This window comes from Semicossyphus pulcher, unplaced genomic scaffold (genome assembly GCF_022749685.1).
Source record: "Semicossyphus pulcher isolate SPU_LCO1_2020_fin unplaced genomic scaffold, fSemPul1.0.p SCAF_17, whole genome shotgun sequence".
In the NCBI taxonomy this organism is placed as follows: domain Eukaryota; kingdom Metazoa; phylum Chordata; class Actinopteri; order Labriformes; family Labridae; genus Semicossyphus; species Semicossyphus pulcher.
Window position 1 is genome coordinate 12,510,077 of NW_027211681.1, and position 15,840 is coordinate 12,525,916.

Sequence of the window (15,840 nt, forward strand, 5' to 3'; positions counted from 1 at the left end):
TTCTTTCTCTGCATCCTCTTATTTTCCAACTACTCGCACAAAACAAGTATTTACCTGCCCTTCCCTATAAATATGTCGATCTATCTCAACTCCCTTCTCATCTATTCCCTCTCTCCTCCCCTTGTGTTGCAGGATATTCGTGGTGGGAATAGGCTTCTTCAGCCTCTGCTTTCTAATGACCTCTCTGGGGGGGCAGTTCTCAGCCAAGAGACTGGGGGACTCCCCCTTCACCATCCGCACAGAAGGTACCGACATGTGCCACGTGTGTGTGTGTGTGTGTGAGACTGCATGCGTGTGTGTTTGTGTGTAAACAGTCCCTGCACTGAGTTGAAATGCTGTAATGTCACTGCATATTGCTGTGCTATAACTCTCCACGGTCCTGCTGGCGCTTCACTGCCATGCGCCTCTTTGTCAAAGCTACACCACCTGTCACTGGGAACATAAAATGGCCTGGAGTGTTCGGATGAGGCAAAGAAATCGCAAAGTAAATGTGAATTCTATTGCAGAACCAGACAAGAGAAATTAATTCGTGTAACCTTCAGCTGAAAAAGCTTCCTTTTCTATAGTCGTGGTCAAGTGGTCTGAGATAAATCAGCATGCTTGTAAATGAAGATGAATACGTTGGTGGGACGTGAAGTAGAAAGAGCAGCCAGTAGCTTAGGAGTTATTGGTCTGGTCCCCAGCAGTGACAGCAAGGTGGGTGGCTAATTTTATATCTGCGGTCTCTCCCTCACTATTTCCACGCTTTCTGCACCGACAACAGCCGTGCTTTCTCTTTGACTCAAACAGTATACTGTGGCTCTGTGTGGGAGACGCACACACGGTTATTATGTTGGTTACTCTGCTGAAATGAGTACACAGGAAGATGAACCACTACACAACAAAACATAATTTACAACATAATAAATGTACTTGATGTTGTAAGAAAGACAGCAAACATCCCTACCCCTTTGTTGCTTTGATGATGAAGCGATCCAGCCTAAAATGCATTTTAAAGCCCCCCTGAACCCTCTCATCCCCATCATGTAGAAGTCCATTAGAGCAGCCCGATACAACTTTCACTGTGACCACAATTGGAAATTACAACATGATGACGCACTGAATTTCCTTTCATTTCCTGAGATTGACTTGAGTCAGTGGCTTAGATGAGTACAGATGACTTACATTAGCCACAGGCAAAAACAAAACCAATGGCAACCATCAAAGACCACAGCATTTATTGGAATGACTAGCAGGTCTGTGAAGAGTGGATTAGGATTGGTTGTAGAGAGAACAAGATGAGAACAGGGTGGGGGTTGGGTTGAAGGGGTCCAGTATGAGAAAACGAAGGCAGGGTCGGATAGGGATCAATGATGGATCTGTCAAGGAACCAAGGGAGTGAGAATCATGCAGACACATCTTGTGATTCCTTTTGGATTGGGGTGGTGGGTGTGGGGCAGACACAGGACATTGAACTAGGGCATGATCATGTGTTCCAGACCTTAAAGTTGTAATCTCGAAGATCTCAGCTTCGTTCTCTTTGGCGGCACCTATGGTGATAAACAGTAATTGCGGGAGCAAAATATCCAGACAGTGTTGCATGTGTGACGTCCACGGTTGGCTCCGGTTGTAACTCTTGATTTTCCTCTCTGACGGTCGCTTTCCTTTTTAGACTGTTTGCTTCATCTGAGCGTCGAGTTTGTTTCTTTTTCTTTGGATTTTCACTTATTTTTGATCGATCTTTTCTTTGTTTGTTCAGCCATAGTAGATTACTGTTTACTCGCAACACTTGCAGAGACCAGAAAAGCCGCCGCTAAGCTCCGCCTACCCTCTCTGGCAGACCAACCACTGCTAAGGACCAATTAGGATTTTTTTCAGCGAAAGTCGCACCAGACACCCAGTCTGTAATACTGCAAATGCAAAGGCTTTCATCAGTGGGCCACTGGCTCCTGCACCATTGTGTTACCCTAATGCAGCGATAGATGGTGACTTAACAGACATTTATTTAAATGAAAATCTTCAAGAATATTACTTTAACTTGATCTAGCACTATACAACCTGCAAGTAAAGATATGAGATTGTGCAGATTTGAGAGCAAGTGAGGTTATAATTGAGAGATTGCATGCAAATTTAATCTTATAATACAAAATGAATTCAAATCAACTCTAATTGAAGGATTGTACTTAAAGGCCTCACAGTGATGCTAACACACTTGTCAGCGAGCTAATTTGATAAACTGTAAGCATGACTGTAACAATGATGATTTTCTATATACACAATGCTGCGCTGTTGCATGGAGACTGAAACATACCTCACCAGTGAAATATCATTAACACACTGGCCTGCCAGCGATTTCACATGACCTGGAGTGAAGGCTGACTGCCAGTGGCAAGGCAGGAAAAAAAAAAAAAAAGGAGCGCCATAGTAATCTCCCGCTGTACAGGGCGCCAAGATTGAAAGTCAGAGGTCATTTTGTGGAGGCCAGCTACTTCTCACTACCGCTGCAGTTAAAGTAAGAGCTTCGGTGCTCTGAGGGTGCTTCCACATGTGTGTAGCGTGTGTGTGGGCTCAACAGTAGCTGAGGCACGCCGTGTGTCAGCAAACGTGGGTGTGAGAGCAACTGAAAGATGGAGAGGGTGCAACTTTAAGTGTGAATCAGTCAGGTGTTGGTGTGTTTGAGTGTGTGCGGTTCGTGCTGAAATGCGAACCGGTGAAAAGGGGAAAGAGAAAATATCAGAGGTAACTGCATGTGAAGATGCAGAAGCATGTTAGATAGCACTGCAGTGTGTGTATTTGAGAGATAATGGAGCGGGGGGGAGAGGGTGGGTGGTGGCGGAGGGTCACTTGGGATTACTGTGTTTGTGATAAATTGAGATTACGGTGTTTGTGTGATAAATTAGGATTAGTGTGTATGTGTCAGTGTTTCTTAGTGAATGTACTTGATTAATCAACTACTCGTGTGCTGCAGCCTGCGAAGACATCTGGAGCAAGCTCATTAAAAACTGTGTTGTCCAAGCGTGCTTCCCCTTAGGAATGCACTGTGTGTGTGTGTGTGTGTGTGTACCCCTTTATGCACGTAAATACTTTTGTGCTTGTCTCTGCACAAAACATGCCCGTACCGCCATTATCTACTGTGTGCCGGGGTGCATTTGTCTGTGCGTACGCCCCACTGTTTTCCCCCTGTTTTCACGCTTTATGTGTGTCCGTGGTCTACAACCTCACACTGTTTTTGCTGCTTTCTCCCTCCGAGTGTGTACGTGTGTGTGTGTGTTTATGCGCGTTTGTGATGAGCTGGCAGGAAATTGGCTGTTAAATGGGCCGACAGCAGCAATGTGGGACAAGATTGAGACCAGAGAGACTGAGAGACCAATCCATCTGCTCTCTGCAAATCAGCCCCGCAAAAACAACTGGCCCTTTCATTAAGCCTCCCCTCGCCACCTGCAGAGCAACACGCACACACAGATGCACACACACATACGCGGACACACGGACACAGTGCCACTCCCATGTTTCATTAAGTACATCTGATTACTGGCAGACATTCGTTATGAAAATATGCAGCATTGCCAAATTAAAACTGTTCCCTTGACCAGCAGAGCTACTGCGGTGTCTTCATCGGGAGCCTTTCGTGTTTACATTTTCCCCCAGAATTTTGAGAGAGAGCATTTTAAATCACAAGAACCACAATTTAGATTACAATTTAGACAGCCTTAACGAGCTGCAGCATGTAAAAGTTAAAGCTGGCCATTGATGATTTTATCACCAATAATGAAAGCTGCTGCTGGTAAATTAATTTAGAAGAAAATAACATTTGTTCTGTGGGTTGGAGAAAAAATCTGTTAGTTATGCTCTCTCTCTCTCTCTCTCTCTCTCTCTCTCTCTCTCTCTCTCTCTCTCTCTGAATGCCTGTCTCTAAAGACATTTTTGACCAGAAATACAAGCCTGTAGTTAAATTCATGTAAAAATAACTTCAACTTAGAAAGCTGTCGTAACATTTCCCTTGCACTTTTTACTATCTTTATCCTGACAGGATAACATCATAGTCTGTTGTTTTGTCCAGTGTCTCTCTCTGTAACATGACCTTAATGGAAATGCGTCATGGCAATAATGGGAAAAGTGGGATTCTTTCATACAATTGTCACATTGTTAGCTAATGAAGACAGCTGATTTGAACCAATGACTGTATATATAGATAGACAACGCGTCTCCATCTGCTGCCATTGTACGAAATTGATGCCAAAATAGCCCCTGTGATAGGCTCTGCCATCTTGCGATGTCGACGTCATATGGAGCCAGAGTCCGCGCAGTGAAGGGGCCGTAGCCACTTCCGCTAACCCAAACATACACTTAACTTACCGAAAAAACAGCAAGGATCCCGCACACCGGCGTGTTTAACAGCAGAACAGCTTCTCTGTGTTGGTCTGAGGTTAACGTTCAGGTATGGAAACTTCAATGACTGTAGGGATTGTTTTAGTTACGTTTCTACTCGAGGATCGTCCTCCGCTCTGCTCACCCGGAACAGATCGGCTGCAGAAGCCTGATTTGTTAACAGAGCTGTCAATCATCATTTTGACAGCATCAAATAACTTATTAAAAATAAATTTGTCAGATAAAATGAACACTTGGACGTAAATCAGCATGATAATAACTAACTATAATGACAGAAACAATGTTTGAGGAACATTTATTGGGCGTGTATTTAGATTTTATAGTTTGACTCATGTCCCATCTGTTAACATGGAGGAGGCGGGCTTTATGACCTATACTGCAGCCAGTCATCAGGGGGCGATAGAGATGTTTTGGCTTCACTTTTAGGGAGCTGTCATGTCCTCCATCTTTTTATACAGTCCATGATTTGAACCCTTAGGGCCTGCGTGTATTAACAGCGTTTTAGTGCTGGCAGCTCCTATTTTCTACACAAAACCAATGCAGTTCAGTGTTTTCAGCGCTCAGCGTCCTCATCGCCCTCAGCGCACATGCACCCTCAGCGTCTGCCGTTTTTGTTGCTGTGCTCACAGCGCTCTCTGTTGAAAAAAGTTCAACATTTGTAACACAGCCACACTCGTCAATGCCACTTCTCCCTCACCAACCAATCAGAATCAAGAAGGGGCGGGACTTCAGATATCAATTTGTCAACAACAATGGCGGAGGAGCGTATTGTTTGTTTCTTTTTTTTGAGGGTACAATTTCCAGGTCGAGAGCTGCTTCTAACACCAGGACACGATTCCTTTACCTTGTTTTTATGTTTTCTTTGTAAAATTACACTGAATTAAAGCAAATATTAGTACTTGAGTACTCGTTGTTGACGCCATTATTCGAGTTACGTTACACTACTCGTGCATCTGCGCTAAAGTAGTTTATCTTAGTTACATGCACCATGTCAGCCGTGACAAGGAAAAGTGATGTTTGGAAGTACTTCGGCAAAAAAGATGACGATAACGTGCTGTGCAAGATATGTGGTGTTAAATTTGTATGTCATAGAAATACGAGTTCGATGCTTCAACACACGCGCTTAAAGCACAAGGAGAAGCCAGCGGAGACAGACAACAGGCTCGCATCACATCATATGCTAGCCCTGTTAGCACACGTCGTTGTGATGATACCAGAGCGGAGAAGATTAGCCTGCTAATAACGGACATGGCGACTGGAGATATGCTCCCATTAAGTGTTGTGGAAGGAGAAGACGTCCGTGAGCTGATAACCTAGCAACATTCAGCACCGGCGAGAAGCGCACTGAAATTGAGGTGGTGGGCGCTGCAAGCGCCGTTAATGTATACAGGCCCTTACTTCAATCATATCAAAACAGCCCACAGCAGAACCATAGTCCTTACTGCTGTACTCTATTATCTCAGGTCCCATGTATCACTATGGTTACATCTTATTGTACAGCAGGGTTTTCTACATCCCGTGTTGACTATAACCGATCCAGCAGCTGCCCTCTGAAGCTATCCACTGTCCATGATGTGTTGAGGCCATCAGGAACACAAACGGGTTGCTTTTCTGTTTATAAATCAAATTCACAAAATTCCATCTCCCATTGTGCCGTAGTCATTTTTACACAGATATTAGCTTCCTGTTTGCGCACAATAGCAGCCAAATTTGTGTCGGGTCTTGTCATCTCAGTGGGAGTCGCACTCATAGCAATTGTTTGGGGTATTAGCTGAATTTCGTCGCCACCTCTCGCTGCTGTGGATTATCAGCTTCCACTGGAGGTTCAGAGTGCTGGGTTCTCTCTGAAATCCCCGTCTCTCCTCGGTGACTCACAACCTCATCAAGAGCTGTGAGCCGGAGATGGAGGGGCGGGGGCCTCAGTGGTGGGAATGAGAAAGTGGAGGAGGAGGAAGGATGTGGAAGGAGAGTATGGATTATATGTTTTTGTGTTTGTATCTGTGGTTAAGCAGAGAGAAAGAGATTGCTCGAGGTTGCACTGCTCAAAATAGACAGATTTCTTTCTCTGTATTAGAATGTATCAGACATAAGGGATATGTTAGCTTGATCAAAGGCCCTCCCTATGGAGCTTGTTCACACTCTGCACTTTATTATATTAACAAGGACCGAGAACACGGTTTGTTCTAGCTGAAAGTCTCAGGGCTTCTTTCTCTCAAGGTGGGTCCCTGCTGGGAGAGAGAAGATGTTCTTATATTTCTGCCTCAGCTAATAACTTTGCAGTTCCTCTCTCGTCTCTGCAGGTTTAATATGTAACTGCATGAGGGGACTGTCAATCAAAACACTGTTATTTATGAAATGGTAGACTTTAATCGCCACGAGGAGAATACTCTGTTTGGAAATGCTGCTGTGCTTGGATCCGAGCAGCAGCCGAGACTAATTTTTGTTTGACTCGTATTAAACTTGTTCTGTGAAGTTTCCACGCCATCAGTCAGGAAGAAACTCGCGCCTGTGTGTCATATTCCCAAAAGCCACTTTCCACAGTTTTACTTGTGTCCCAAGAGAACCTCAGCTTGGAGTTTACACTCATCAGCTTACGTGCTCATATATTTATTTGATTTTTATAAGATGTATGATTCAGCGTGCGTGTGTTTCTTGACATCAGTATGCAGAAGCTGGTACCAGTTGAGCACATCAGACACCCCCCTCGCTCGGTGGTCCCTTTTCATGTTTTTTTCACACTGGATGTTCATCTCTATCTCACATTCCCTGCAGTTATGTTTCCTTCCCATCGCTTCATGTCGAACAAATCTGGCATGACAATCTTCTGCATGTCGCTGGCGCTAGGTGCAGCAGGGGAGTCACTCTAGGAGTACACTTTATCGGCGCACTCATAGCCCGGGGAGTTTGAATAGACTGAGTGTGTGTATGTGTGTTGGTGTTTTTTGGGTTTGTGATTCTCTCTGGATCACACTAACAAATAGTGCCACAAATATTGAACGGTTTAGGAGTGAGTGAAGGGGTATGTGTGTCTGTCTGAGTGGACCAAGAAGCCTCAAAAGCATAGACAGACAGAGGGTTAGAAAAAATGAAATATTCTTAATTGGGACTATTTTACCCTCCCCGCAAAGTACTGCAACTTTTATCTACTGTAAGGGTGAAATATGTGATAGAAAGTTCAGGTATCTCTATCCGCTTAAATCTCCAAATCACCTTATTTGGACAGGAAGTGGATCAGAAGTTTTGAATCATCTTGCTTTTCGCCAGCGTCACATGTAGTTGTCTGGCGGATAAAGATATCACCGGCCGAAATCTCCAGTGGGAAAATATGCCAAATAAATAAACGATAAAAAATATTAGTAATGCCGTATTAAATAGGCTATGTGTTAATTTAAAGACGTGTTGCAGAAAGAACTTATGGAGAGATGGACAGGCATAGACGGACAACGGCACAGTACGACCCATCATTTGCATCTCGGTACTCTGCGAGATGCGGTGACGGTGATGACGGCGCTGCGTGGCTACGGTGGGCTCGAATTCCACTCAGCCTGTGACACTATCATCCGGGATTTCAGGGAAATCTACTCCGACTGGGCAAAGCTGGCAAAGATGCCACCACAATTCTTCTTGCAAAGTTGTCCCAATGGGTCAGAGGGCTTCAACTTTCCAAAAGCAGTGGAGCACTTCAGTTTAATGAAGCCGCGCCGCAAACTGACCAAAACGACAATTTGACAAACACGAATTTGGACCCACAAGGCTATTTTTTTCCCTCTTTTTTTTAGACCTGTATTAGCTTCTTCATGTACCTTATTCTACAGTTATTTTATTCAACATTAATGAAATGCAAAGACATTTAGGATGATGTCTTATGAGTTCATTTCATGTCGCATTATTTAAATGAATTAGGCATAGATTGCTATTCAAAGCATATATCCAATAGTTTTTCTATATGGCCGGAATTCTGGAATATTAACGGCCAAATTGGTCGCCAAAAAAAAAGGCTAGTGTCAACTCTAATTGAGACACATAGTTCAAACGGAAACCAGAACACTTGCCTTCCCTACCATATAGAATCTGTAAATTGAGATTAGGCCGAGTAAGATATCTTGGGATCTGTAGCGAGTACTTTCAGGGATAAATGGTCGTATGTGTTCAAAGGAAGCTGGTGAATAATGTTAGGCTGCATTTTATTGGAAGGATTCCTCATAAAATGACAAATACTGAACAGAATTGAAATCACTCAGAAAAATGTAGCTCAGAGTTTTTTACCTTTTAGGAGTGAAATAATTTTATTTTTATACCCCTGCAAGTTTTTCCTTTAGGACAACTGTGGTTTCAAATCAAAACATCATGATGTAAAATCGCATCCTCGGCTTGCTGCTGCTTCGCTGCTCGTCTCCACCTCTGGCCTGGGGAGGGCTACTACAGACAAGCATTGCTTATAGATCAACCAGTAGGAGACACTGTTGTTATGACATGATAATCCCTTACCAGCTTCCCACCTGTGAAATACCCTAATTATGTTTAAAGACCAAACCAGAAACACCTCTGCTGGTGTCTCAACGCTCCTCCAGTGTTCCTGTTATGATCTGAAGTCGTCCTGTATAAATCCCCTGACTGGTAAACAAGTTACTATTCATCACCATCTCCAGTGTTTCTTTAAGAGAGGCGCATAGCTGCCAACCGCTAATAGAGCTGTGCAGTCGGGAGAAATTGAAGATTGTGTTTTGCACTTAACAGTTTTGACGTTTGAATGTGACAAATAACTATACTTGCTGAACGGGGGCACGGGCGCTCCGTCAGTACACAATGGCTGTGTGATGTGCATTGAAGAAGGAGAGCGCTTATTATTAGCCTTTGTAGCTTCAGCGCTGTGTAGATACACAAGTTTGACGGAATAGTTATCATCTTCTTTATCCCGAAAGTTGAGACACCTGCGTCAAGTATTAAACCATGAATTACACAAGGTTATACAATACTGCAATTTTACAAGAGCTCTTAAAAAAGCCGTGCAAAAATGAGGATTCTTATTAACAAACATAAACCTTCAATCTTCTCTAAATGAGAAGGAGGTTTGGTTGGTGGGGAGAGCTGCTGCATAGCGCTGATGTGAAAGTAGAGTTTCTGCAGAGTAATAGTGACACTTGTCAGGTTATAATTGCCACAGCTGAATGATTCTGATTGGATGTGAGCAGTCAGCTGGTGCTGAATGAGGCACTGATAGTTCAGGCACTCGCAGGATTCATTGGAAGTTTCATTCATGGTTTACCAACACTACTGCACATTTTTGTTGGGCTAACGATGTCGTGCTGAGTAGAAAATGTGTGAGAATCTGCTGTTTATTGTAACCAAATTAAATATTATGAAAATATTCTGCCCTTAAATAAGTAGCTCATCTGCGCTATGTCTTTACTGTCCACGAGTGCAGTATGTTTCAAACACCTGTGCTATCCTCATTTATTACTCTTCTCCCGGACTTTGTTTCCCCCGTGTGCAAACTTCAGGCCGTTCACCATGCCATTCCAGCCTCAGCCCATTCCTAACACCAATACATATTAATGAGAAAGCCTATCCAATTTCCAACTAGAGAGGGCCATTGTTCTGGCCTAAGTGCTATTACCCGGCCGTAAATGAGAAATTTCTCCACAGCACATTATATGATGGTTATGTCTCTGGGAAGGTTACTCCGCAGCAATATGCTGTCTCAATTACCCAGCCTGCATCAAGCTTTTTCTACAGGTCGCTAGCTCATCGTTTCCACCGCCATAAGCTGGTTATTTGCTCGGGAGCTGATAGCGTCGTACTCAGGCGTGCTTGTGCTTCCTCTCTGCAGATATACTAATGGCTAATGGTGTTTGCGAAGCCTTGGCCTCAGTTGTGTGACAGTTTTGGGAAGACTACCGGTTGTATAATGTCTGTGTTGACAAAAAAGCCGGCTGTATTTGTCTGGTGTCTTCACTGGTGTGGGCCGATAAGGTCGTAAAAGCTCGACAAAGCGTGACTCGAGATTATTTCTTTCCTCGAGCCACCTCTTCTCCTACCTCTCTCCCCTTCTCTTCCTGCTTCTCATTCTGTCTCATTTCTTTCCCTCAGAGATGAATATATTAAGTGCCCGGTGTGAGACTGAATAATTGCAGGGTAGCTGTAGCTTTCTCTTTGTTTCTTCAGCTCATTTCTGCCTATTCTTCTGCTCCCTTTTTTTTTTTTTGCTACTCTCACATGCGTGCGTGTGTTGAACACAGTTGGACGGTTCTTTCACTGCCATAAAAACACATCTGCCTTCGTCTGAAAAATGACTGAATTCGATCACTACCATGCAAGGGAATTCATACACTGTGACACACAGTGTGTGCATAGTGGAAGGGTGATAAAAAGGCAAAGAAGTAAATGTTTCTGTATTTTACTGCATCAAAGTGACAGATACAAGTCTCAATAATGCAGCTAAGTTATAGATGGTTAGCAGCTGCAGACAATATCAGAAAGTTGTCCTCCATGTGCCCGGCCCTCTACAGTTTTTTTTAAGTTGAAAAAACAAAAGGAGAAAAAAAAAGCCACTGTCAGTCAAAGCTGGTGTTCTCTGTAATCGATAGAAGCAATAATATTTGAAACTGGCGCCATAGCTGCGGAGAAAGTTGTACAAACAGCTCGTGGTTTCGCCCATTCTACATTCCTACAACACCCAGCGTGCATTGCGCAAGGAACGGCCCAGCGAGAGACGCTGGAGTGAAATACTACAGTTTTTCTCTGCTCAGAGCTCGGCTCAGAGCGGTACTATATCCGAAATACGACAAGATTATACCGGTGGATCGTCTAACAAATCTTTGGGTCTGCAGTCTACATTTCAAACCTGATGATTTTGAACGAGACATGACATCGGAGGCGGGCGTCCTAGATTGAGGAAGTGTAGTTTAGCGAGCTCCCTGGTTTTCCAGGGCCCACTGGAGAGGCGGATAACGTCCTCTAAAGGCACCGAGCGAAAATGCTTTTTGTTTTCTAACACAAAGGCATTCGCTACCCATGATAGCATGATAGGACTGAGGTTGAAAATCGGCGAACTGGCCCTTTTATATGATCCTTTTGACAAGGATGACATGCTCACCGCATCATCACAGTTCTTCTCTTGTCATACTAGAATGTATACTACTGTATTTAAAAAATAAGACAGTTGCCATTCTGAGCACCTTGTTGTTGATTTGACCAAAGCATTATTAGAAAGATGTTTGAATAATTCAGAAACATCTGAAAAGATTCTAAATGAAGAACATATAATCTACAACAAGAAAACTGAGAGGACTCTTTATCAATGCAAACCTCTGCCCTTGTCACAGAAAGACAAAGATGAAGAAAAGCCTTACAGGGGATTTCAGAGCTGCTACAAAACGAGGCACATGACATGACACAATGTAATCGTACAAAAATGGAACTGCCCCTGGTAGAGATATGTAGAGCGCAGAACAAAGCCGAGAAATGCACGCATGAGCCGCCATAAATAAATAATGTAACCAACGCCGATTTCAGATTAGAGGCGCAGTGAATCCCGTATACTGTATGAGCCGTGTCTGAAGGGCTTTGTTGGAGACGGTGCTTATGAGGCAGCGAGCGCCTGCGAGGGCACCGCTGCTATTTCAGGAATTGCTGCAAGGAGGAAGTGACACGTCTCTTAGGGGCAACAGAGATGCAGTGTAGATAGACAGGGGAGGAGAAAACAAAGGATGAGAGAGGGGTCGCTCTAATAACGGTTAACTCCGCTCTGCCTGTGTGGTTCACAGCGCAGCTCCTGTTTGCATTGTTTGCTGCATTGACACTGCAGCTCTCTTTTCCATTTGTTTCCTCTGGCTCTTCATTTGAGGGGTAGTAAATGTAAGAAACAAAATAAAGTTGCATCCATGCTTGTAATAAGCTAGATTCGCTCCCTTTCTCTCTCTTTCTGTGCTTTACTCACAAGCTAAAGACATTTTCAGATCTTTTGTCTCCCAGCCTGCCGCGCCTCACCCCTCCAATCCTGCAGGATAAACACAGTAAACAGCTCCTCCTGACAGGTGATGCCAGAGAACGAGAGAAGCTGTTTCGCAACAAAAAGCCTGAAAGAGATAAATGAATAGAAGCTCTAAGCACTAGACAGGTGGACTTAAACTCATCTAGGTGTGTGTTTGTTTATGTGTGTGTGTGTGTGTGTCAGAGAGGGCCCTGTTTGCAGCACCGGGGGAGATGAACTGCTCTGGGCCGGGTCGTAAAGCTGAGCTGAAAGGAAGGAGAGTGATTGGTGCGAGTTTAGCAGCGGAGGAGAAGGCAGCTGAGATGGTTTCATTTTAAAGCCGTGCGATACACACGAGTGCAAAGCTAAATTAAGATACATGTGGGCTGCAAAGACAAATGCGTACAACAACAGTGTCTTTTGCACATTTGTCACGCAGTCAGGTGAAATTACGGTCAACCTCCCCGCATCTATTTTATTCTCCCCTTCGCTTCCCTCTCTCTGTACCTGCCACACGCCTCACACACGAACAAAACACACAATTCACGCACACCTTCAAACATGTGTCAAGCTCTCCTGTGCTTCCAATAATCATGTGGCAGCACTAATCACACCGGCAGTGTTGATATTGGCCGTTATGTTACACATCTGTCAGCGGTGCGTGATAATGTCATGAAGCTGTGGATGTTTGCCGCAGGGCTTATCGCACGCTGACACTCACAAAAGCTCTCCCTAATGGCGCCCTTATCAGTGACAGAGTCCTATTTCGGTTTCTGCTCCTATGAGGTGTTTATGTTTGGACAACATTTTTGATTATTATTGGTTTAAGGATGATAAGAGGAGAAGTAAAAATGCAGAAAAAATCTTTTTTATTGGCCAGGTTTATACTTTTAAATAGAGAATCTCACCGTTAACTTTACTGCATGTTACAGAAATAAAAGTCCATCTGAAATCACATTAGTACAGCCCTTAACCCGAGCACAGAGTGTCTGTGTGTCACCTGCCTGTAAATGCGACGCTGCTGCCGTCACAGATAATGTCAGCGGGATGATCGAGGCAGACGCTCCGTGTTAGTTCTTTCCAGTATCAGCATGCATAAAGAAAAACATGAATGTTTTGCAATGGACATATAATGAATAATGACGTCATGCTTTACCTCCATGCACATGCTGCTTGTCCACGGCACTCTTCCACTCAAGCATCTGTTTAGCAGGCTGCAAAGCTGATCTTACAGTGTGTGCGCTGTACTGTCAGCCTTGGGCTCTTCCTCTCGCTGGAAAAGTTTAAATGGCATTACCTGTCAGCTCGGATGATAGGCCCCATCCGTTTCCCAGTAAATAAAAGATGTGCTGAACCACAACAGAAAAAGCAATTTCTAAAAGGTTTTCCCGAATCTCTCATTCTTTGTTTCTGTCATGTAACATTCAGTAGATTTGTCTGCTGAGGAATCCATCGTGTTTGAATGGGAACAGCTCTAACAAGCGCAGCCATTTTTCCCTGTCAGAAACACTCACCTTATAACCGCTGCGCTGGATACAGTTGCTTTCTTGGGATTTACAAATGATCGTGTGGGTTTGTTCCTGTTCACTTTAAGCTAAAGTTGAGCTGCAGTGGCAGAAAGAAATACTAACGGTGCCGTACAATTTAATCAAAGCTTTAGGCTCTTATTAGCAGCGACAGAATGAGCTTATCTTGTTCTGTGTGTCACAATGTTATTAGGAATGCCAACGTATAGCGGCATGAGTGCCAACGTTTGTCCCTGCATGTGGTCGGTCCAGAGTAAAATATATTTTTCTTCCTTTGTGAGATCAAGTTGGATTAATCCATTTTGATTGATCGCTCTCATTTCCTTAATGGACCCGCTTAAAGCGGCGTCAGTCTCTGCGGCTCCCAGAAGGCCATCAGTCTGCGAAGAATGAAATGTGTCCGAATCAGCATCCTGTGGTTGGGGAATCTGGGAATACACATGAAGCTGTTGTTCATGCTGTAGTTTATTTACAAGCTCAAACTAGTCTTCGATTGTTTCCAAACATATTCACATCATATATGTAGAATCAGAGCTCCGAGCTCTCTCTCACTTACACGCACACACAGCTAACTTTACCCACCAGCTCTTGATGCAGCTGAGCTCAGACAGTTTAGCAAGTCGATGAAGTAAAATGCCTCAAGCTCCCAGCAACGCTTTGTGCAAATAAAATCCATGCTACATGCACAACTAGAAAGAAATTTCACAGTAATTAAATGTATTTTACATGTAAACTGAGATGCACCCAGCTGTTGAGCAGTGAGTGCATCTTCTGTGATCCTGTATGATGTTTTGGACCGTGTAAATTCTGGATCTGTTCATAAACCACCCCCTTTCCATGGCGCATTATCTCTGTAAATACCGTGTAATTTCCTCTCTTTATCTCCTATCTACAAAGAGCCTCCTACATCACACACGTACACATGCTTCTGCCTCGGCTACCATCTGCCATGTAATGTACTGGAATGTTACATTTTCCTGTGTCATGTAGAAACAGTTTGGCGTCTGTTGCTGCCATGTTTCAACATGTGTCCTGTTATCATCGGTCTGTGTGTTTCCCTCCCCTCGCTCTGATGTCTGCTGTCCCCGTGGAGGAAAAAAACTGCTGGCAGAAAAAGAGACCACAGCCTCTACCTTTAAGCCAAACGTCTGCTGTCTGCAGCTGAACAAATCAATACCATACCATCATTACCAGACCAATCAGTGTCACTGCTGTCAATGACCAGACAGCATTTGTTGCGGTTAAGCTGTGTTGTGCGTGTCACAGTGACCACATATCATCATTTATTGGCCAAAGGTGGGGCGTGGAGAGAATAAGTGGACAATTTAATGCCAGTCGTCTGTGACCCTTAAATAACAGCCACACTGTCTGCACAGCAAAGTTGTTTCCTGCTTCATAACTTTGGAATCAAAGCGGGGTGACTAAAATAAACTTTTTACAATAAATGTTTATCTTAAATATATTATTATGATAATATACAATCCTAAATGTTGATATCTGTATCTGCCTCAGGCTATACTGGATTTATATTCAAGATAAAAATCAATAGACTAATAAACCACTTTGTTTCACTCTACTTTTAAAGAGTTTCTTAATTCCAGGCTGAAAAGGAGTTTCTCGCTGTAATCTCAGGATGGAAGTTTGAAGTGAGTTGCACCTCTGACCACACCTGCTTCACTGACGTATGTTGTTGATTAGGGTTAGAAACATGCTCTCTCTTATACCTGTGAGCACACCCAACAGTGATGTCACAGTGTCACACCCTGAAGTACATCTATATCAGTGCAGCAAGTTGAGGAGTAATGCTGCATTCATGTGCTCTTCATATGGTCCCATTTCCAGAGTTTGGAGGTTTTTCTTTCGACTTTGTTTTGTTCACAATTAGGGCTGCGTGACGACAACTGCATGACCGCAATATTGCGGTAATATGACGCCAACCGCGGGGTGGGCCCAGTGACCATCATGACCGATTTT

At 43.8% G+C, this 15,840-nt stretch overlaps 1 protein-coding gene across 1 annotated transcript in view; it reads left to right on the forward strand.

The window, feature by feature from the left end:
• Positions 1 to 15,840, forward strand: part of LOC138595098 (alpha-1,6-mannosylglycoprotein 6-beta-N-acetylglucosaminyltransferase B-like) — a 124,275-nt gene that overhangs the window by 5,596 nt on the left and 102,839 nt on the right. The window contains exon 2 of the mRNA XM_069666420.1: positions 133 to 245. Within this exon, the coding sequence (XP_069522521.1) occupies positions 133 to 245 (113 nt within the window). The remainder of the gene's footprint in view (positions 1 to 132; positions 246 to 15,840) is intronic.